The 24,062-nt window shown below is 46.1% G+C and overlaps 1 protein-coding gene across 2 annotated transcripts; it reads left to right on the forward strand.

Annotated features, from left to right (window-relative positions):
* The first annotated feature begins 1,171 nt into the window (after positions 1-1,171).
* Positions 1,172-23,755, forward strand: LOC102444768 (solute carrier family 2, facilitated glucose transporter member 11-like). Of its 2 annotated transcripts, none has more exons than XM_006130240.5 (12): positions 1,172-1,271; positions 8,632-8,730; positions 10,435-10,595; positions 13,317-13,441; positions 14,198-14,327; positions 15,600-15,748; positions 17,043-17,230; positions 18,291-18,401; positions 20,824-20,925; positions 21,659-21,734; positions 22,417-22,544; positions 23,210-23,755. In XM_006130240.5, exons 1-12 carry the CDS (start codon positions 1,248-1,250, stop codon positions 23,414-23,416), a joined length of 1,500 nt encoding a protein of 499 aa, XP_006130302.3. In that variant the 5' UTR covers positions 1,172-1,247; the 3' UTR covers positions 23,417-23,755. The 2 variants fall into 2 exon arrangements, with proteins under 2 accessions (XP_006130302.3, XP_075754055.1); XM_075897940.2 differs by having other exon boundaries at positions 23,292-23,755.
* The last annotated feature ends 307 nt before the right edge of the window (positions 23,756-24,062 follow it).

The following is a 24,062-nucleotide window of genomic DNA, read 5'->3' on the forward strand; positions in this document are numbered from 1 at the left end:
GCTTCATTAGCATAAAAATGGCTGCCGTTCTTTTCAGGCTCGGAGCTTTGCCGGAAAAAAGTGCCAGTCTAGACACAGATCTTTTGGAAAATAAAGCCTTTTCTGAAAGATCCCTCTTAAAATAAAGGATAAGGGATCTTTCAGAAAAGGCTTTATTTTCCGAAAGATCCGCGTCTAGACTGGCGCTTTTCTCCGGCAAAGCTCCATGCCGGAAAAAAGTGGCAGCCATTTTTATGCTGATGAAGTGAGGGGGATTTAAATCCCCGCTTCATTTGCAATTGCGATATGTCTAATTTGCATCCCTTTTACGGAAAAGGGATGCAGTCTAGACACAGCCTAACACAACCACCAGCTAAACTGGATTTTGGAACACAGGTTAAGTGACTGCTCATAAATAGGAATCGGCTCCATGGGAGAGGCAGAAACTCGAATTTACCTGCATTTCTTGTGCTTGATCAAATGGGTTGCATGTCCATACAAGATATAGCTAACAACTTATAAAATGTAAATACTACCATGCCAGGGAAGGGTTAGTGGCCACAGTATCAGCTTTGGAAGTTCAGAGTGCAAGGGTAGGTGTGGGGAGAAGATATAAGCGAGCCATTTAGATGAGGTTTGGGAGGCGTAAACACAAAATGAAGAGGAGGATGAGGGAACAGAAGCAAAGATGAAGGGAGCTCGGCAGGGTCTGAAAAGTGAGGCAAGAAGTTTGTAAGTTGAAACGGGCTGAAACAGGTTGAAACAACAATTACAGAGATTAGGTCTGAAGATGATATTAAACTGCATAAACATTGCATGAGCCTTTAAATGAATGTTACAATACAATGCACCTCCAAAACCAAAAAGAAACAACCTCTGAGCAATCTCTCATGCCATGTCAGAGAATCAGAGTATGTGACAATAACTGCAACATCATTTAGCTTTGATGTCTGAAATAGCTGCCTGCTTTCTGTCCCACATCAGCAAGAACCCGCCACATAAAAGGGGAGGAAAAATTTCTTTCCATATTGGATTTGGCCTGGCATATCTTGTTTCTTGAAATATTTAATCTAATAGGGATGTGTCTTGCCCAATGACTAAAAATAACATAATTCATTGAAAACAAAAAGTAAAAATTAACTTCAGTCCCATGATCCTAGCTCCTTGTTACTTAAATAACATGCTTGAGTAAAAAACGCTTAGAAAGAGGATCACACACTTGACAGGGACTTGCCGGTGACTAGGAATAGCCGAGCTTTCAGTAGGAAATGGCCAGCCGCCTCTCAGACCTGGTGAGTACCATGCCTTTCGATCACATCAGATAACAACAGGAAGGATCCACTTTCCACTTTTTACTCACCATTACCCGTGCTGGAGAAGATGCTGCACTTTTCCAGCAAACAATCTTTAAAAAACTTTGATGGGGCGATAAAAGAGTACAACATGGGGGTAGCTATTGGTCTTTTGGGCAGTGAGTATGATGGACAGAGCAAGCAAGCAATTGCTGTGGCCAGCAGTGAAAGCAACTTAACCTTTCTTACAGGTGCTGGCCTGTTGTAATCCAGTTCTTCGAATAGTTCCCTGTGGGCTTTTCCTGCAGTGTAGCCGGCTCTTGCTGGAGCTGCGCACCAGGGTGCACCCGCTTCCTTGCACCTCTAGCTGTGGCAATATCCTTTTAACAAAAGTAGGGAGGTACTGTTGATAAAGGATGATTTCCTCTAGGTGCTGGGGCATCTGGAAGTACAGCAAAGCTGGGAGGAGACACAGCAAAGCGCGGTCACAGTGAGACACACAGAAGCTTTGCCTCTGTTCTGAAGGGCTCAGGAGGAGGCAAAATTTCCTGAAAATGTACAAGTATAAATGAGAGACAGCTGTACATGAAGTGATGTGGGAAAGCAGGAGAAACCAAGCGCTGGGAACAGCACAGAGATTGAACTGGTGTGTGAAAATTCGTCTAAAAATGCACCACCGCAAGTATGAGCACATTCTTCCCCCTCATTGAGAGTTCAAAAATGACAATATAGACACAAAGAACCAAATTTATTTTAGAGTCTCATTATCTTCGTAACAGTCTCATGGGATTTTTAAAAATTCTGTTTTATAACATTTGAAGTTGTACGGTTGGCAATGCTCACACAATAAGGGTTATGGAAGCATAGAGCCGGGAGGGACCTCCAGGGTCACCCAGTCTAATCCCCGGCCAAGATGCAGGATTTGTGTCTCCACCATTTAAGACAGATGCCTATCCAGCCTCTGAAACCCTCCTCTCTCCCACTACCTGCTAAGAAGTGTTCTTCCTGCTAAGAAGTTTTTCCTGAGATTTCATCCAAATCTTTGTTCAGTTTCATGGTTCTACAGTTCTTAAAATAATACATTTCATGATTTCAGTTATTGACATCTGAAATTTCAAGGTGTTGTGATTCTAGGGGTCCTGACCCAAAAAGGAGTTCTGGGTGGTCTCAAGGTTATTGTTGAGGTGGTTGCAGTACTGATGTTTTACTTCTGAGTGGCTGCTGATGGTGGCACCGTTTTCAGAGCTGGGCAGCGGGAGGCTGCTGGCTCGCAGCCCTGCTCTGAAGGCAGCCACCCACACTCCAGCCACACAGCTCTAAAGACAGCAGTGCAGAAGTAAGGGTGGCACGGTATGGAATTGACACCCTTACTTCTGCATTGCTGCCGACTCTCTGACCCCCAGCGCTAAAGAAAGTAGAGAAGCAAGGGTGGCTATAGAGTAAGCCACCCCATAAAATAACCTTGTGATGCCCATATTGGGACAGAGCCCCAAATTTGAGTAAAAATGGTATCCCCTGTAAAACAACGAGTATCTATGCAGATTTCATAGGTGGAGATGAGATTTCATGGCCTGTGATGCAGGGCCCTACACATAATAGTAAATACATAATACATAGAGGTAGGGGGAGGAAAGGAGTGTGTTTAACGAATGTATGAAAAAGATGTTCTCTGTCTTGTCTTTCTTATTGTGTGCGTGTGGAGTCAGGCAGAGTTATAGTTAGAATCATAGAATAGTTGAACTGGTACGAACCTCGAGAGGTCATCAAGTCCAGTCCCCTGAATTCATGGAAGGTCCAAGCACTTTGTAGACCATCCCTGATAGACGTTTATCTAACCTGCTCTTAAAAATCTCCAGTGATGGAGATTCCACAACCTCTTTCTCGGCAATTTATTCCAGTGTTTAACCACCCTGACAGGTAGGAAGTTTTTCCTAATGTCCAACCTAAACCTCCCTTGCTGCAGTTTAAGCCCATTGCTGCTTGTTCTATCCTCAGAGGTAAAAGAGAACAATTTTTCTCCTTCCTCATTGAAACACCCCTTTAAGTAATTGAAAGCTGTTAGGTCCCCTCTCAGTCTTCTCTTTTCTAGACTAAACAAACCCAATTATTTCCATCTTCCTTCATGGCTCATGTTCTCTAGACCCTTTTATAGAATTATAGAATCTCCTTGCCCAAAGCAGAACCAATCCCAATTCAATCAACCCAGCCTTCAAAACCTCTAGGGTTAGAGATTCCACCTCTCCAGGGAACCAGTCCCAGTGCTTCCCCACCCGCCTAGGGAAAGACTTTTTCCTAATATCCAACCTAGACGTCCCCCACTGTAACTTGCGCCCATTGCTCCTCGTTCTGCATCTGTCACTACTGAGAACAGCCTCTCTCCATCCTCTTTGGAACCTCCCTTCAGGAAGTTGAAGGCTGCTATCAAATCCCCCCTCACTCTTCGCTTCTGCAGACTAAACAGACCCAAGTCCCTCAGCCTCTCCTCGTCGGTCATATGCTCCAGCCCCCTAATCATTTTGGTTGCCCTCCGCTGGACCCTCCAATGCGTCCACATCCTTTCTATAATGGGGGGCCCAGAACTGGACACAACACTCCAGGTGTGGCTTCACCAGAGCCAACTAAAGGGGAATAATCACTTCTCTGGATCTGTTGGCAATGCTCCTCCTAATGCAGCCTAATATGCCATTAGCCATCCTAGCTACAAGGGCACACTGTTGACTCATATCCAGCTTCTCATCCACTGTCAACTCCAGGTCCTTTTCTGCAGAACTGCTACTTAGCCAGTCAGTCCCCAGCCTGTAACAATACTTGGGATTCTTCCGTCCCGAGGGCAGGACTCTACACTTGTCCTTGTTGAACTTCATCAGATTTCTTTTGGCCCAATCCTCCAATGTATCTATCTCTTCCCCTAGTTTAGTGTCATCTGCAAACTTGCTGAGGGTGCAATCCATCCCCTCATCCAGGTCATTAATAAAGATGTTGAACAAAACCAGCCCTACAACTGATCCTTGGGGCACTCCACTTGAAACCAAGCACCAACCAGACATCAAGACGTTGATCACTAGACTTCGGGCTTGACAATCTAGCCAGCTTTCCAGTCACCTTATAGTCCACTTATCCAATCCATACTTCCTTAGTTTGCTGGCAAGAATATTGTGGGAGACCATATCAAAAGCCTTGCTAAAGTCCAGGTATATCACATCCACTGACTTCCCCGTGTCCACAGAGCCGGTTACAGCATCATAGAAGCTAATCAGATTGGTCAGGCACGACTTGCCCTTGGTGAATCCATGCTGACTATTCCTAATCATAGAACACTAGGACTGGAAGGGACCTCGAGAGTCATCGAGTCCAGTCCCCTGCCCCATGGCAGGACCAAATACTGTCTAGACCATCCCTGATAGACATTTATCTAACCTGCTCTTAAATATCTCCAGAGATGGGGATTCCACAACCTCCCTGGGCAATTTATTCCAGTGTTTAACCACCCTGACAGGTAGGAACTTTTTCCTAATGTCCAACCTAAACCCCCCTTGCTGCAGTTTAAGCCCATTGCTTCTTGTTCTATCCTCACAGGCCAAGATGAACAAGTTTTCTCCCTCCTCCTTATGACACCCTATAATAATCACCCTTATAATCACTTTCCCCTTTTTCAACTGCTTCAAAATAGATTCCTTGAGAATCCCCTCTGTGATTTTTCCAGGAATTGATGTAAGGCTGACCGGACTGTACTTCCCTGGATTGTCCTTCTTCCCTTTTTTTAAAGATGGGCACTACATTTGCCTTTTTCCAATCATCCATCATGTGGGGTCTCTTCCGATCGCCACAAATTTTCAAACGTAATGGCCAAAAGCTCTGCAATGACATTTGCTAACTCTCTCAGTATCCTCTGATACATTAAATCTAGACACATGGATTTGTGTATGTCTAATCATTCAGCTGATAAAGTGGAATTAATCATTTTAATAATTTTGGTTGCTCTTGTCAGTACTTTCTCCATTTTCTCCACATCTTTCCTGAAATGTGATGCCCAGAACTGGACACAAATCTCCAGTTGAGGCCAAATCAGCGCAGAGTACAGCGGAAGAATAACTTCTCGTGTCTTGCTCACAACACTCCTATTAATGCCGCCCAGAATCATGTTTGCTTTTTTGCTTCCCTCCGCCCCAAATAGTTTTAACTCATATTTAGCTTGTGGTCCACTCTGACCCTTAGATCCCTTTCTGCCATACTCCTTCCTAGACAGTAGCTTCCCATTCTGTGTGTGTGAAACTGATTGTTCCTTCCTAAGTGCATTTGTCCTTATTTAACTTTGTCCTATTTTCCTCTGAACATTTCTCCAGTTTATACAGATCATGTTGAATTTTGACCCTATCCTGCAAAGCACTTGCAACCCCTCCCAGCTTGATGTCATCTGCAAACTTAATCAGCATCCTCTCTGTGCCAATATCTAAATTGTTGATGAAGATATTGAACAGAGCCGGTCCCAAAACTGGTCCCTGCACTCATTATGCCCTTTCATCACAACTGTGAGCCGTTGATAACTACTTTCCTGGAATGGTTATACAACCAGTTATGCACTCACCTTATAGTAGCCCTGTCTTGATTGTATTTCCCTAGTTTATTTACAAGAAGGTCATGAGAAACTACATCAGATAATTTACTAATATCTAGTCCAAGAGGGGTAGCCTTATTAATCTATATCCTGCAAAAACAACAAGAAGTCCTGTGGCACCTTAGGCTATATCTACACTGCAACACTATTTCAGGATACTGGAATATGCCGAAATAGCTATCCCGCATTTTCACAGCAAATCCGTTATTTTGGGCTTGCTATTCTGACATCCCTGTAAACCTCATTCTACGAGGAGTCAGGGATGTTTTGGAATAGCATAGACAGCACCAAATGACAAAATAAGCTATTTTGAAATAGCATTGAAATAAGATACGCAAGGTATGTCTACACTACAGGCTTCTGTCAAAAAAGACTAAGGGTACATCTACACTTGCTCCCTAGTTCGAACTAGGGATGCAAATGTAGGCTACAGAAATTACTAATGAAGTGGGGATTTAAATATCCTGTGCTTCATTAGCATGATCTCGGCAGCGCATTACTTTGCTCAACAGCTGTTTTGAAAGTGAAAGTGTGAGCCAGGACGCGTTAGTTCGAACCAAACCCCTTGGTTCAAAATAATGTTACTCCTCAAAAAATGAGAGGTTTGGTTTGAACTAATGCATCCCGGTGCGCACTTTCACAACAGCTGTTGAGCGGAGTAACGCGCCGGCGAGATCATGCTAATAAAGCGTGGGATATTTAAATCCCCGCTTCATTAGCAGTTTCGGTCGCCTACATTTGCCTCCCTAGTTCGAACTAGGGTGCAAGTGTAGAAATACCCTAACACTTTTTTTAGGGAATAAGCCTTCTTGGGTAAAACCCATGAAAGCTAATGCCCAGATAAATCTGTTAGTCTCTAAGGTGCCACAGAACTCCTCGTTATTTTTATTAAAGTCCCGGTATACTGCATCTATCACTTCCACCTTATCCCACAGGCTAGTTATCCTATCAAAGAAAGTTATCAGGTTGGTTTGATATGATTTGTTCTTTATAAATCTATGCTGGTGATTGTTTATCACCTTATTACAGTAGACTTCCAATAATCCGGCATCTTTGGGACCTAGGTGGTGCCAGATTATCAGATATGCCAGAGTACCAGGAGGTGCTATAAGCGGCCATACTCCCAACCCAATCCCCTTCCCTCCCCCCATGCTTGGGTCCCGGAGCCGCCAGTACAGCCACGCATCTCCCTCCAGGCGCTGGGGCACATGCGCTGAGCGACCGGCTTTTCAATGAGCTAGCCGGGATGCCATGCACAACCCAATCCCCCTACTCTCCCCTCCCCTTCCCCAGAGCCAAACACCTCCCCTCGCTGTAGTCACTCAATCCCCCTTCTCCCCCAGCCTTATATCCGGGTCCCGAAGCAGCTGCCTGTGCTCAGCGGCCGGCTGCTAGCACGTGCTGGTTGGACGCTGTGTGCGCTGGGGACCGTGAGTGGAACGGCGCAGGTCACAGTGGCCTGGCCATGAGCGTGGCTGACCTGAGCAGTTCCAGATTCCAGTTGACTATCAGCAGTGCCGGACAACTGGATGCTGGACTAGTGGAGTTTTACGGTATCTTCTAGATGGTTGCAGATGGATTCCTTAATTACTTGCTCCGTTATCTTCCCTGGCACAGACGTTAAGCTGACTGGTCTGTAGTTTCCTGGGTTGTTCTTATTTCCCTTTTATAGTTCTAATTTTTCAGGTTATAGTTAGTTTACAGTTGTCTTAGCTGTATGGTTGCATTGGGATGGCCAACAGGAGAAGGTAGAATCATGACAACTTTATGTTCCAGGAGCAAGGAGGAAGGATAGCACAGCCTGTTTGCCACTAGTCCTTCCCAAAGTATGAGGCAGAATGAAAACAAACTTGACTAGGGTGTTGGGTTCTCTTGTGGCTCAGAGGGGTTTGCAGATCAAAGACTAACAATTCGTTCAGGCTATGTCTCCATTAGCGTGCTGCCAGTGGTACAGCTGTACTGATGCGCAGCCGCGCTGTGTAGACAGCAGCAAACTCTTCTGTCAGCATTAAAAACCCCAACGAGCGGTGGGTGGTAGCTATGTCAGTAGGAGAGGATCTTCCACCGAGCTGGCACTGTGTCCACTATCAATTACACAGGCAGGACCCATGTCTCTTGGGGGGGGGAGGGTGATATAAGTTTTCCCAGCATAAGTGGTGGTGTAGATTTGGCATCTGTGTCATAAGCCTCATGCGAAAAGGCTTTCTTTTAGAGAATTCCTGCGATACAGTTTGGCAAAAGGGACAAAGAAAAAACAATTCCCACTTTACAGAAGTAAAACAGGTGTGTGGGAAAAGAGGGGATGAAACGCTGCCATTCCACGCATCCAACCCCAGCATCATCCGTAAGCCTTTAGACAGCATACTTAACGTGTTCATGGACAACCCCAGGGTATGTCTAGACTACATGGCTCCATCAATGGAGCCATGTAGTCTAGACATACCCCTATTGTCCTGAACGCAATGGTCCTTCCAGTGAAGTGGGCTATAGCGGGTCTTTGTCTTGTCTCTTTAGATGAGATTCCTAGGGAATGTTGGTTCTCTCTCACCTCCTGGCTGGGATTGGGGGTGCCTGTGAATGGGGGATGGCACCCCTTTGGGCTTGAACCTTGCTTACTGTGCAAAGGTTTCTGGGGTTGGAAGTGCCTGCAGTGAATAACATGGTTCCGGAAGGAGAGAGCTGTATTACACATGGATCTGAGGACCATACCATAAACTTGGGGTGTGTTTTATCATCTTTTTGCAGATTCAGTACCGGGGGCTATTTCAGATGATGTTTGTCCTGGGAATTGGTGGAAGCTTCCTGCCAGGTTTTCACATGTCTGTGATCAGCTACTCTTCCATGGTAAGCACAGCCTTCATCGAAGACCCCTCCGCGACGGGCGCTGGGTCCTCGCTTGAGGATGCGCCTTTAAAAAATCCATTGTGTGTGTCTATTGAGACTGTTCCCAGCACTCTCCATCCCCACCCTGTATGTCCAGCAAAGAAGAGAGTCTAGACGAAGCACAGAACTTCACAGATACCATTCCATAGACATGGGCGGTGGGTGAACGTAGCACAATCCCCCCTCCCCCCCCCCAGGCTCATGGGAGTCAAGTACACCCTCTCCCACAGGGACAGGCCACCCCTTCCCCAGCCCTGGCTGAAGGACAGGAGCGGAGGTGGCTGGCAGCCCCAGGGTTCTCTGGAGCATGGGGAAGGAGGTTCCCCTGCCTATTATACCCACTGCCCGTGCCAGCAGGGAGAGCACTGGGAAGGGAGCGGTGCATAGTCTATTGCTGACTCCAGCCACTCACGGAGGGAGTTCTTGGTAAAACCCTCTCTGCTCCTGCCTTCTTCCGTTCGAAACAAGTCACCCAGCATGGACTGGGGAGGAAAGGCTGTGTGTGTGACACAGACACCTGACTAACAGAGAGGGTACATTTCAAGATTAAAAAGTGGTGGTGTAGCAGAGCCTCTAATCCCCCAAAAGTCCTTTGGCCTCACTGAAGTAGGAATACAGATATGTGAAAGGAACCCATCAGATGACCTGATATTTGAGTGTGGAAATTTGCACAAAATTTTCCAAGTGTCAGTGGAGGAGATGGTGCATTTGACCTGCTCAGCAGCCTTTCCTCTCGCAACACTTGGGATTCAGAGGATGTGTGAAAACAAGTTTGGTTTCTTATATAACACCGTCACCGAAAACGGGGCACAATTTTCTGCCGTCTTTGCTTAAGAGAGGAACCCTGGACTGGAATATTAATTAATTAATAACACCAGCATGTCAGGGATTTGGTGGAGGGATATGAAAATGCATTTGTGTGTAAAAGTGTAACCACTGACATTGTCATGGGGGGGGGGAGGTTTTTAAACCGGCTCCCAGTGTACACTGGCTTCTGCAGAGCCACCTGCGTGGACCCCCGCCTCATGCTGCTGTATCAGAGGCAGCAGCACAGTTTGGGTGGGGGAGGACAGACAGGAGCTAGTGCTTGCAGGGAGCTGACTTTTAAGCCAGGGATGGCAGGAGGCTCCCTGAGAGCCGGTATTCACAGCGAACCTGCTTAAAAGGGGCAGCGGCATGCGGGGCGTGGGGAGGTGCTTGCGTGTAACCAGGAAGGCTCATTGGGTCACCGTCTAACCATGTACACTGTCACAGCTCTGTTAGGTGTAGTATCAGAATTTACTGGGGAAAGTTCACATTCTACTAGTCTCTTGCTTCTGTAAGCAATACATTCAATCAAAACGTTAACCAAAAAGTAACAAACAACGTTTCTGACATCATCTCAGTTCTACTGCTGCTATTTGAAACACCCACAGTCGTTAGCCCCTCCTTTCGCCCTGAAATCAATACACAGCATTTCAAAACGGACTTCCAGAGACAACATTGGTAAGAAGAAGAAATGTGGCTATGTGGACTTTTCCTAGACTTTTATTTGCCAGTCTCATGTTATCGTTTCTTTAAATAGTAATTATTGGTTACTATTGCAACACCTCCCCCACTTTAAATATAATGGAGCATGCATTGAGTCATAACGACTGTTAATGAAAATCCCCTTTTCCTTCTCAGCACATTAAGAGGTTTATCAACAAAACCTGGCTGGAGCGACATGGCTTTCCCCTCCATCAGGAGACCATCACATTGCTGTGGTCCCTCATTGTGTCTATCTACTTTGTAGGGGGACTGCTGGGGAGTCTGTGTAGCGGATACCTGTCTGAGAAATATGGAAAGTACGTATCTTTTCTGAACAGCTTGCTAATGGGAAATTGTAACAATGGAACCCACTAACCAACCAACTAATCAGTTTGCTTGGGCTACCATTAGTTAATTTCACACTAAGACACATGCTGCGGAAAGGGAAACAAAACACATCTTAAATAAATAAATAAATAAATAAACCTGTTTAAGTTCCCACATCACTAAAGGCTCAAACTTGGATTCATTGAAGCCAGTTGCAAAGCTACGCCTGGGAATAGGACGGAGGGTGAGAGCACTAACTAAATGTAGCCCAGAATCTCTCCTGTTTTTCACCCATTTCAGCCAGGGCAGAGCAGTGTGCAGGGCCCCATGGAGCAGTGCCCGCCGCACAAGTCTTCAGAGCTGCTCGCTGAGAAGAGCGTGCCCAGGGCAGTCAAGAGATAAATTAATTTAGTTGCTGCCTGTTTCAGCCTCCACAGGCAAATCAGCTAGAACGCCTCTTGTGGTAAGGGAAGATGCTCTCCTGTGGTAGAGCCCCTGAAGGGAAGTGGACTTAAAATACAAAGGTAGATACGGCTGTTGACACACACAGACTCACAAAATATTTGAAAATAATTTCCCCATTTATTTGCTACCAGGGCCAAGTTCATTATTCTGTATTCCCTGCAGGAGCAAATATCAAACCAGCTGCAGATTCCTTTCAATCGACACCATATGTACTGCTTTCCACATACTACTTCCCTACTGCATTTCTTTGTATCTCTGCTTCTTTCTGTTCCCCCATCCCTGTTCACTCTCCAGTTCCCGCAGCAGCTTTTTGGTCCACTTCTCTCTTTCTCTCTTCACTATCTGCTTCCATGCAATCTCTCTTCCCTTGCTGGTTTCCCTTCCAACCAACTCCCTTGAACATACACACACCTGAACACACACACTTGAACAACAACTCCCCAGATTAGCTTTTCTGCCACTTTCAGCTATCAGAAAGTCTCTATAAAATCTAGGGATGTCATCGTGTAAACAACTACACAATTAACCGATAAGCCAGGGCCTGCCATGGACAGAGGCTGCTCTAGGCAACTATATGCATGAGGAGTTGCATTTTAAACTGATTTCCCTGATGGACCAGCTCACTCTGCCACCCCCCGCTGCTGCCTCTGTATCAGAGGCAGCAGCATGGGGAGGCAGGGGGCTCCTCGGGAATGGGGCCAGGAGTGCACTGACTGCCTGCCCTGCCCCTGGGCACTATTGAATAAGTCATATAACCACTAAGATTTCATGCAGTTACACAACTATTCAACTACATATCTAACACCCCTAATAAAATCCAGACCAAGTTACCTTACCCAGATGCCAAACTTTCCAAAGAACATTTAAACTAAGCTCACTTAGGCTACGTCTAGACTGAAGGCTTCTTTTGAAATGAGTTTTTCCAGAAGAGATCTTCCAGAAAAGCTTCTTTCGAAAGAGAGTGTCCACATTCATTGGATGCTAGCTCTCATTTAAGTTGTGATTAGTCTGGATGGAGCGGCCACCAGGGCACCTGTGTGGTTCCTGGAGGCCTCTTCTTCCAAAAGAACTCCCTCTTCTGCCTCCACACACGCCTTTTTCTGGAAAAGCTATTTTGGAAAAAGGCTTCTTCCTCGTTGAATGAGGTTTACCGCCGTCGGAAAAACCCCTCTGTTGACTTTCTGTCAAAAGAACTCAATGGCTGTGTGGACGCAAGTAGGCTGTGTCTAGACTGGCCAGTTTTCTGGAAAATCAGCCGCTTTTCCGGAAAAACATGCCAGCTGTCTACACTGGCCGCTTGAATTTCCGCAAAAGCACTGACTTCCTACTGTAAGAAATCAGTGCTAATTGCAGAAATACTATGCTGCTCCCATTCGGGCAAAAGTCCTTTTGCGCAAAACTTTTGCGCCAAAGGGCCAGTGTAGACAGCTCAGATTTGTTTTCCGCAAAAAGCCCCGATCGCGAAAATGGTGATCGGGGCTTTTTTTGCAGAAAAGCGCATCTAGATTGGCACAGATGCTTTTCTGCAAAAAGTGCTTTTGCGGAAAAGCGTCCATGCCAATCTAGACGCGCTTTTCCAAAAATGCTTTTAACGGAAAACTTTTGCATTAAAAGCATTTCTGGAAAATCATGCCATATTGTTTTTTCAGAAAAACAGCTGTTTTTCCAGAAAAACGCTCCAGTATAGATGCGCCCTAATTAGGGCGGAGGGTATGTCTACACTACCCCACTAGTTCGAACTAGCAGGGTAATGTAGGCATACCGCACTTGCAAATGAAGCCCGGGATTTGAATTTCCCGGGCTTCATTTGCAAGTGCGGTATGCCTACATTACCCTCCTAGTTCGAACTAGGAGGGTAGTGTAGACATACCCTAACTTACCACTCCTCTCTTTTGAGGAGTAATTTCTCTCCCATTGAATATGGCTGTTTAATGTGGCTTTCACAAAGCTGACCTTTTCTTTCTACATTTTGGGATACGTGTCGTATTTTTTTTTCATGGGAAATAGGATCCTGGAAAGGAAGCAAAGCTTACAGTTTAACTAGTATTTCTCTCAGCGCTTCTCTCTTCAGGAATCCACTATAACTGTAATGTAGTGCTCCCCTTTGGTGTCTGTCCTGCCATGACATAACACCAACTGCTGAACCCCGAAGCAGCCATGGCTTGGTCTGTACGTTCACTGGATGGTGACAGAGGAGATAGTTATGGAACACCTGGTTCACCTCTGTATTTCATTTGCGGCTACAGAAAGAAGTGTCTCTTGGGCAACAATATGCTCTTAATAGTGGCTGCCTTGCATGTGGGCTTCAGTAGGACAGTCCAGTCTTTTGAGATGATTCTGATTGGACGCTTCCTCTACGGCATCAGTGCAGGTAGGATCTTACTCTATTGTATGCACACAAGCTCGGCGCGCAGGAGAGCACAGGGACCACTCTCAAGAGCTCCGCAAGGAGCCCAGGAAGGGCCAGGGAGGAGGAGGGGGCCATGCCACACCCAGCGTCAGAGGAAGCAGGCTGCGCACATCTATAGGACAGTATAGCTCAAGCAGAGTCCTCCTCCATATTAAGCCAGCTGGAGCAGGATTGTGCAATAATAGACCCATACTCAGGAATCACTATGTGTGTGTGGCGGGGGAGAAAGGGGGTTGTGAGCTGTGGGAGGGACTGGTGGCTGCCCTACCCCCACAGCCTAACCCCACCCCAGCCTCTCTCCTGGGAGCGGAAGCAGGGAATCAGCCAAAGGCTTCCCCAGCCAGCCAGAGCAGGTGGGGAAAGAGGCTGAGGCAGGCCCTGCCTTTCCCAAACTGTCCAGAATTGGCCCCATGGCAGACCATGAAGGACGGGGGAGGGGAGGAGGGTGAGTTCGGGCCTGAGTAATAAAATAGAGCAAATCACAAACTACTTCCACAAGGTCTCAGCTGAAAAAACAGTCGGTACTGGGAAGTAGTGATGGATTACGTGTCTTCCTCTAGAAGATGCAATCTGCCTGTTGAATACTTTCTGTAAATGTTACATAAGAAACCATGCAAACTAGGAGAGTGCCACAGTTTGGCAGAATGTGATTAGAAAAAAAAAAGATCATTTTTCTTTCTAAACATACAACTTTCCCATTTCTTCTCCCCATTCAAGGTATATGTCTGAATGTACATAGTCAATACTTAGGAGAAATTTCACCCAAGAAGTACCGTGGATTTGCAAATACAACTGCTATGTTGTTTTTGACACTAGGAAAAGTTTCAGGACAAATTGTGGGATTAAGGTATCTGCCCTATTTTGCCGTTTTACAAACCCTTATCACCAGTATGTGAGCACACCTCAGTTTTTAATATATTTCACCTCACAACACCTTTGCAAGTTAGCTATGTGCTATAATTCCCATTTTTAAAAAGGGGGACTGAGCACAGAGAGGCTAAGTGACTTGCCCACCATTTCACAGAAACAATATGTCAGAAGACAGCATCAAATACTTCTCTCCCAAGTCCTAGGTTAGTGACTTAACTATTAGGCTAGGAAGGGAACTTCTTTGGGTTGGGGGGGCTGACCCATAGAAAAATTACAAGTGAGAAGGAAAAAAAAATCTCATTGGCCTGATTCCCAACTGGGAAGGAGAAAGACACTCCCCACGTTCCCCTCACACACCAGAGCCTTGGGGGGCCAGGGGAGTAGATTTAGTGAGCTCCGGCCCCATGGTGGGGCAGTGAAAGGGCTGGAGTGCCAGCATGGGCTCCCCAGTGCTGGGGGGGGGGGACCCTGAGCCTCAGAGGCTGGATCCACACAACTTGGGAGCCCCATTCAGCCCTCCCTTCCTGACCTGAGGTTCCCCTCCTCTGTATTAGACTAGAGGTCGAATATAAGTACTGATCAATGGACCATGCTGCCGTCTCCCCCATTGTCTATGCGTTTTATGTCAGTTTCTCTACTTATCACACAAAAGGAAGTAGCTGAAGTTACTAATCAATAATTTCACAGAGTTGCATCTCAGAGAGTTGAATCTCGCTGAATTCTTTTGTAGAATTGCAGCACTGGCCTTGATAGTAGTTGCACAGATTAACAAATTCCACTGCCTGGTTATCTCCCTCTCTGTATAGAAAAAGCTTTTCCTGCGGAACGACAGAGTGATGTCATCATGTCTCTCTGTGTTCCACTGCCCCTCCCTTCACCCTCAGCATCCCTGCCTCCTCCCTCCCACCCCGCCCCCTCGCTGGTTCTCCCTGGTACTCCGGCCACACGGCTTCCTTTCTTCCCCATCGGGGGGGCCAGAGCTGCACACCCTCTCCCATTTTGGGGAGGAGGGGCTGAAGCCACACTCCCTCCCCCCTTACAGGGAGGCCATAGAGCTGCACAGCCTCCCCCTTCACAGGCGGGATGGGGGCTGTGAACTGTGGGCCCTCTCCCCTCTGGGGGAGAGATGAAGGTCATGCAGCCTTCTCCATCCTGGGGGGACCAGAGCCACAAGGACTCCCCCATACCCGGTAAAGTTAGTCAATTTTATTGCATTGCATCACAAATATATTTTATATGCTCTCTACAGAGAATTATTAGGAACCGAATCCTTGTGGTCTGTGTTGTTGTCCATATGTGGAATTGCAGCATTTTTCCAGCTGGTCTTTTTGCCATTCTTCCCTGAGTCTCCCTCCTACCTTTTCGTGCAAAAAGAAGACACCGAAGGCTGTTTAAAAGGTAAAATGGGAGAGCCCTTCTGCAAATCTCTGATGTTTGTATATTGATAGCCATATAAAGGGTGGGTCTGGTTGTTGGAACCAAGTTTCCCATAGTTAGAGCCCTGCACAGATACAAAATTTTGTTATCTACATCCGTATCTGCAAAAAAGAGCCTCAGATAGCTGCAGATTTGCAGGGCTCTCCCTATTGCCCACCCATGATCTTTCTTACAAAATCTAATCAACCAGGATCTTGTACTGATATTGGTGTAGATCTACATCAGCATAAAAAAAATTGCTAATTTGCAATTAGTAGAGATACTCTACAATATTACTTCATTACGCAAACAAAAGATAGACATCTACCAGCTCATAACAATGTATATCAGTGTGTTCCAGTAGGCAATAGCTGATTGATTTCTTCAGTCAATGATTAATGGATCGATAGATGGACAGAATTTGTTTACTGAATAATTAAAGAATCATCTAATCACTAGTTTATTAGCCAGTTGAATGATGGAGGCATCAGCTGATGGATAGGGTTCCAAGGCATTCCAACTTTATAAATAAAAACCAATACTATTAATAATTATGAAACAACAAACAGTCCTGCAGCACCTTAGAGACTAACACAAAATGTAGATGGTGTCATGAACTTTCGTGGGCACAACCCCCTTCTTCAGATGACTGGATGAATCAACTCCAGTCATCTGAAGAAGTGGGCTGTGCCCACGAAAGCTCATGACACCATCTACATGTTGGCTGTGTCTAGACTGGTAAGTTTTTCCGCAAAAGCACTTGCTTTTGCGGAAAAACTTGCCAACTGTCTACACTGGCCACTTGAATTTCCACAAGAACACTGACGGTCTCATGTAAGAAATCAGTGCTTCTTGCGGAAATACGATGCTGCTCCCGTTCAGGCAAAAGCCCTTTTGCACAAAAGCTTTTGCACAAGAGGGCCAGTGTATACAGCTCAGATTTGTTTTGCGCAAAAAAAGCCCCGATGGCGAAAATGGCGATCGGGGCTTTTTTGCGCAAAAGCACGTCTAGATTGGCACGGACGCTTTTCCACAAAAAGTGCTTTTGCAGAAAAGCATCCGTGCCAATCTAAATGCTCTTTTCTGCAAATGCTTTTAACGGAAAACTTTTCCATTAAAAGCATTTGCGGAAAATCATGCCAGTGTAGACGTAGCCGTTTTGTTCGTCTCTAAGGTGCTGCAGGACTATTTGCTGTTTTTAAGTTTTTCCATTTACAGACTAACTCGGCTCCCCCTCTGAAATGAATAATTATGCTTTGCTTTTTCTCCTCCACAGCCATGAAGCAGCTTTGGGGTCATGGGGATTATAAAGTGGAGATTGACGACATGAGGAAGGAGAAGGCAGCAATGAAAAGCACCAAAACCATGAGTGTCCTGGAACTGGTGAAAGAACCGTCCCTGCGCTGGCAGCTGTATATCCTGATTGCCCTTATGATGAGTTTCCAGCTTTGTGGCTTGAATGCAGTTGAGTATCTGACCTCAGCACTGTTATTGGGCAGCACTGAGACTATTACAGGACTCCGGTTCCTATTTGTTACTTCCTCTTCGCCCTCTTTTCTCCTCCTCACAGACGGTTCGCTTGTGGTATTAACATTCACAGACGTTCACACTACTGGACTTCTCAGCACTCTAACGTGAACCCATTCACTTTGTACCGCACCGTGGATATTAATAAAGAATACTGTCCCATTTATTTCATTTCTGTTCTCGCTAGAAGCTCTTCTCTAGGACAGATGGCTTGCGGCTGGGTCTCCCTGGCAGCAGGGTGGCCTAGTGGTTAGGTCCTGGATTTTGCTGGTAGAAGAAGGGTGCAGACCCTTGCGGCTGATGCCCTGGGCCTATGAATTCCGGCCTACTATCTGCAGACAGTCCTTAAGTTTGGGGTGGGGACCCACAAGTCCAAATTTCCCACGCCTCAGTGAGGACTCTGAGTAGGTTCCCCCCTTTGGCCCCAGGGGATGGCATTGGAGGCTTTCTTGCGCCTGCGGCTGGCCAAGTGGACGGGCTTTGGCTTGGGTCCTGAAGTCGGCAGAATCCTTAAGTTCCTCAGTTTTCCTAGAAGCAGATGTGTAATTCCATCTACCCCTTTATCTCTGTGGTGTCAAGGGATTTCCTTCCACCAGCCTCTGCCAAGCCAGACAGCAAGGACCCTTAGAACTTTTTTTCCCTCATCTCTCCTTCCCCGGACCACTCTTCTTTCTTTTGGATCCAATCAGCTCCGTCTCCCAATTTCCCTATTCAATCCCTCCTTTCTCCAAATGCAAAGCTTCTTGGAGATCCATTCTTTTCGTGACCCTCAAAACCCTTTGGTTACTCCTGAATAGACCCTGGAATGTCAGACTTCAAATAGCTGCCTCGGCTTTTCTTTTGTCCAAATAGATCCCAGGCCCCTTCTTTTTCCTTTCCTGGCCCCTTAATAAATCCAGACTTGGTGACACTCTCCTAGGGAAGGAGTCGAGATCGGAATGCCGCACACCCCTCACTTAGCCTCATCGTTAACATTCCTTTTCACCTCATTTTCCAGATCTATTTTTATGCCTTTGAAGTGTTCCGCACGGCCAGGTTGGATGAAGACATTATTCCGTATTTCCCCATAGGAATTGGGATCTGCGAACTCTTCTCTGTCATCCTGTGTGTAAGTCAGACCTGACTTGGGTTTGGAGGGTGAAGGGAAATGCGAGTTGAGCCAGTTCCTTCGGACTGCCCTTTTGATACATGAGCCAAAGAATCTGGTTTGGGTCACTGCCTTGCCACATAAACCTGTGAAAGACGACTTAAAACCTGCCACCGGAAGGGGTCAAGGAGTTTCCCTGGGCTGGAACGGCCCCTTCTCACTACACCTGCCAGTCCTGTTGAGCTTGGGAGAAAAGTCTAAGATGAGAGAAGTGCAGCCCAGAGCATGCCTCTCCTGCCGTGACACAGACACGCTGCTGCAGTGATGGTGCAGCAGGGCCACTGTGTAGGGATTCCCACATCGACGGGAGGAGTTTTTCTGTCAGTGTAGATCATGGGTTTCCAAACTGGGGGATGTGCCCCAAACTGGGGGGGGGGGGCATGAAGAAATTCCAGGGGGAGGCATGAGGTGTCCCAGCCCCCCCACCCCCCATTAAGTTTTGCTGTCCTGGACAGTTTTTTTTTTTTTTTTGCTCAACAAGTTTTGCTGATATTTTGGGGGGGGGGGAAGGGGGACATGAGGGTTTACACTGAGGCCACACCCCTTTCACTGAGGCTCCGCCCCTTCTGGGAGCGTGGAACCACAGGACCCGTCTGCTCCACCTTGCCCAGGGGCCCAACAAAGCTGTCAGCTCCCCTGGCGCGACCCTACAACCTGCCCAGGGCCCCTCTGAAGGAAGAGGCCAGTGGCCAATGGGGACTGTCTGTATATTTCCTTTTCCTTTCTTTATGTTGCTGTTTTCATGTTGTTTGTTTTTTCCCTGGGACTCTGAAAGGGGTAAGCAGCCAGACGATTTAGCAGGGCGGCTCTGAAGCCATCTGCTTCAGAAGGCTGAGTGCCTCCCCTTGAGAAAAACCAGGACTCAGACACCTGCCCATGACCCCCGCTGGGACGTCATGGTCCACAATTTATTTGAAAAATCAAGGCTTAGGGTTATTTTTAAATGGAGTTTATATCATGCTCCCATTGATAAAATTGTTTATATGCAGGTGAGAGCTATGTGAGAGATCAGATATGGCTGAAGTTGGAAAGACAGAGGGGAATCCTGCCTCTTTATGTTAAAAGAGTGGCAGACTGCAGCAACTGCATGCAATATTTGATTCACTTTTGAAAATCTAGCTTTCAGGCTATTATTTGGCACATTTTATACCTAACCAGAAAATCTATGTGATAGTTTGTCAGGTACAGAGGTAGACTATAACCTCGACTTATAGTTTCATGGTAACTCATTTGCTAAAAAGGGCATAGGTGAGTCATTTCTTTAAAGAGAAATGTCCAAGTGCTAGAGAAAGTGATGAGATTCAGCAGGTAGCACTCAGAAACTCAGTCATGATCCAGTGCTGCCAGGGGACTCACCACACTGTTGGACTCTGTCCACTCTGCAACGTTATTTAGGGATGCTGGAGTATCCCGAAATAGCTATCCTGCGTCTTCACAGCCAGCTTATTATTTCAGACTCAGTATTTTGACGTCCCTGTAAACCTCATTCCATGAGGAATACGGGACGTTTCGGAATAGCGCTTTGTTTTGAAATTTGGCACTGTCAATAAGCTATTTCAAAATAGCATCGAAAGAATATACTCAGTTTGCGTAGTATCTTATTTCGAGTTACGGTGCAGTGTGGATGCACCCCTTGAGATATGATGCCATCCCCTCTAAATGAGATGTAACATGGAACCCTTGAATACTAAACTCTCTATGACATGTTTTGCAAGGCAAAGTAGGCTAGCCGTGGTATTCACCCATCTGCCAGAATATTTCTGAAAATACAGAATCCACAGAATCTGCTTCACCCATCTTTGCATAGATCCTTGGCATCCATTTACGGCCACGACCATAATATAATAATCTCACCTTTATCAGTGACACGAGGGAAGGAATTAACATGGTTAGGGGAGAGAGAGCCTTATAAAACGCATGGTGATTTGCCTTTTTTTAATTTGAAAAGAGACAAGGGTTTCCATTTTAGGAGACTTTTCTGTCAAGGCCATGACTATTACGAGAGCAGAGTCAGAAATGCACATTAGGTACAGACGCGGCATGTGATTCCAAGCCAACGCCACCGATAGCTGACATATCAGCATCTCATTACCCACAGGTAAAGTAGAATAATATCCCCAGTTTGACTGTGTAGGAAAGGGAGGGTCTAAGTGAAGCAGAGTCATTCCAGAGATCCAAGCTGCCCTTTATGGCTCAAAGACACACAGAGTTAATCAGACTAGCACCTAACAGTGCTTTGCTTAGTCACGGGGCTAAACGACACCTCGTAATTCTGAGAGAAAAGGATGCGAGATAGCAAGAGAGTGTAAAAGCCAAACCCATTGGGCAGTGAAGACTGGAACTTGCCATGCTCCTAGTAATGTCCGTGTTTTCTAATCCTCAGAGCTCCATCATTGACCGGTTTGGCAGGCGGACGCTGTTGTGGGGTGGCTATGGGGTGATGGCAGGGTTCCTGGCATTCCTAGTCACAGCCCTCTCCCTGCAGGTAAGGAAGCTTCTCATTTTGGGGCACGGTTTCCCACTTCCACAGAAGCTGCAGTTTGTTGGGCTCCAGTTAAGCCTCAGCCCCATGGGAACATGGGGGGGGGGGGGAAGGAGACAGAAACATCATGAGTTTGGCACTCTAACAAATGCAGGGCTGCACGTCACGTAACTCATGGCTCCTTCTATGAGGACTTGGTCCGTGTCCTCGCCTGGAGGTGTCCATGTGCTGCCCCCTCTTAAACAAGCAATCCTGGGGCCAGCGTAACGGTCCTGTGAACAAGGTGCCCTGATCTCGTCTTTCTCCAAACTTCCTATTAACTAATCCCTCCCATATCCCTCTGCAATGGGCAGATCGTGCCATGTGGTCACCACAATCTTTGAAATGGGCATCCCTGCAGCCTCCTTTCTCATTCACCAGTTCCCTCAGCCTCCTCTTCGCTCTCCCAGCATCTGCCCAATGACCTTTTCGGCTGCTGAAAAACTCTTTTTCCCTCGGGGCAAAGCATCCAACACACTTGTTCAGCCCCTGAAACTTTCTCTAGCAAAATGAGTAACCCACTGCCTCATCCTGCAGCTGTTAAACTCTCCTCCATCCCACCCCTTGATACACGGGGCTTTACTCTCTCTATAAAGAAGACCCTTGGCAATTGCCAAACAGATACTAGAAAGTAGTGAGAGTGTTATTCTGCCCCCATATTAATTCCCACTTTCTCTCCTCACTGTTTCCTCTGTAGAATCAGTTCTCCTGGATGGCCTATTGCAGTGTGATTCTCATATTCTTGTTCATTATCTCTTTTGGGATTGGACCAGGTGAGTACATCGACTTGGGCAATGATAGGAACCCTCTGAGTCCCATCTGAGCACAATATGGGCAAGAACTAGACTTTCTAAAAACATCTTCATAGACAAGGAAGTGATGCAGAATCCGACAACATCCTCAACTCAAAAATAAAACCTCAGTTCCATGCAGGATTGTTCACTGGGGCATATTCAGTTTTTTCTCATAGCATCCCTTCAGCCTTTCTTTTCCTTTTTTTTTTTTTTTTTTTTTTCAATCTGAATCAGATATAAACACAATACTGGAACCAGCTCACAACTCCCTGTTAGGATTCTGGTCCTCACTTAGGACCAAAGCTAACATTAGGTCCCTGACAAATGGCAACCTTTTGTGACCGGAACCTCAGATATTATTATGCTGATATTTTGTGTGACACCAATACTGGGTTTTTATTTCATAGTCAGAACCATAGTGTACGAGTGTCATGACAACCTATTTGGGCACTAGCCCCCAGCAGAAGCAGGAATTCTGCATGTATGCCAGGAGGGGGGACACATATAATCACTCTTCAGGCTTTTGCTTGACCAAAATATTGCTCCTAAATATTAATTGTAGGCATTTGCATTTTTTCACTTTGGGGGAAACAGGTGACTAAAGTTCGTAGGGAAGAAACCCACATAAATGTCTTTGTTATTTTTTATGGTGTTTGTTCAGCTGGGGCAAGCCTGTCTATTGTGGCAGAAATCTTCAACCAGTCAGCCCGATCATCTGCCTTTGTGATTTATGGGACCATTGGCTGGACTGGCCTCATCATCATCGGGATGACATTCCCCTTTGCTGTGGTAATGCTGCTTGAATTTCTTCTTCGTTGCTTCCCATTTAAACCGACGTGTATGACGGTCTTAGGCAGCAAGGCACAACAAGTGCTTTGTAGTGGCACATAGCTGACCAGTGTTTTGAACCCACCACAAAGCCCCTGTTCCGTGGAGGGCAGCCATGCGGCCCAGGGGGCATACCCAGTCTTGAGATAAAAGGTCTGAGCTGATCCAAATAATCAACTGCCCTTGGCTGTTTTAGAAATATCTTAAACTTTCTTCAGACTGAAGTTATGTCTCATGCCCAAGAGGCAAAGCAACCTTCAAGGAGTTAGGGGTAGATCTACAGTAGGGGACAAAGCCAAATTAAGATACGCAACTTCAGATACATTAATTGCGTAACTGAAGTCAAAGCGCCTGAACTCGACTTTTGGCGCATCTACACTACAGGAAGTTGAAGGCAAAACATTCTTCCTCTGACTTCCCTTACTCCTTGTGGAAGCAGGACTATCAGGATCAACCGGAACGCCCCTGTCACTTTGAATTAGCTGTCTTCACTAGACCCGCTAATTCGAACCCTGGAAGATCGACAGGGGCAGCTTCGATCTTCCTCTGTGGTGCAGACGTACCCAAAGAGAATAAGTATCAGTCAAGGGTTCGTTCATCTTTTTCTTTTCTATTTTTGTCTTCAGGAGGCCCTGGGTCCCTTCTGCTTCCTCATCTTCATGGCTGTTCTTGTCATCTCAGGGATTTTTTTCTATCTGTTCCTCCCAGAGACAAAGGGGAAGTCCATCGTGGAAATAGCAAAGGAGTTCAGTACAATACATTTTGGAAAGAAACTTTTACTGACTGTGGGGAAGAAACCCACTGAGGAACATACCTTCTGCACCAAACTCTGACTGGCCAGCGGGGTCAGATTTCATTGATACGAAGCATGGTTAAGATGGGAAGCTGAAGCTAAAAGAGACTCTTTTTTAATAAAATCTTATTTGAAAAATAACTCACACATGTCTTCCCTCCTATTCCCAGTAGTCCCTTTTTATATTTGGATCTTTGTTTTTCCTGCTCACGTGCAGCATCTTTGCATATGATGCTTTTCTCCCAACACAGCTTTGTAAAAGCGCCTGTAAAATAAGTCTGACTGATAGTTTCCTTGGATGACTGATAGATCAATTCATGGATTGATTGAACAATTAATGAATGATCTAAATAAATGAGCATACCAGGCAGCAGAAGGACAGATCAGTTGTAGAATTTCCATGCTTTGTCCTTTCCATAGGGGAAGTCTGGGGATAGTTAGATCATTTATTTGAGAGGGGAAAGGCTTCAATGAAAAGCATTGAAAGCAAGAGAATCCTGGAAGTGGAGGAAGACTCACCCTTGTGCTGGCAATTGCACATTTTGATTATCATCAAATGCAATTAAGTTTCTTCCCCCAGTTAAAACCTTAGAACTATTCTTAGGTATGATTGAGGAACGTGCCCTTTATTCTTTGCAACGTGCTCTGCAGGAATTAGCAAGTTGGTTAGGAGTCGGCAGGGCAGG

Source organism: Pelodiscus sinensis, chromosome Z (genome assembly GCF_052426305.1).
Source record: "Pelodiscus sinensis isolate ZL-2025 chromosome Z, ASM5242630v1, whole genome shotgun sequence".
Classification (NCBI taxonomy): Eukaryota; Metazoa; Chordata; order Testudines; family Trionychidae; genus Pelodiscus; species Pelodiscus sinensis.

Excerpts from the sequence above, each read along its gene's own strand:
- LOC102444768 (XM_006130240.5), top strand. The coding sequence starts at position 1,248 with ATGGCCAGCCGCCTCTCAGACCTG. Across the intron at positions 18,402-20,823 it reads TCTTCTCTGTCATCCTGTGT|AGCTCCATCATTGACCGGTT; the intron begins GTAAGTCAGACC and ends TCTAATCCTCAG. Across the intron at positions 20,926-21,658 it reads TCACAGCCCTCTCCCTGCAG|AATCAGTTCTCCTGGATGGC; the intron begins GTAAGGAAGCTT and ends TTTCCTCTGTAG.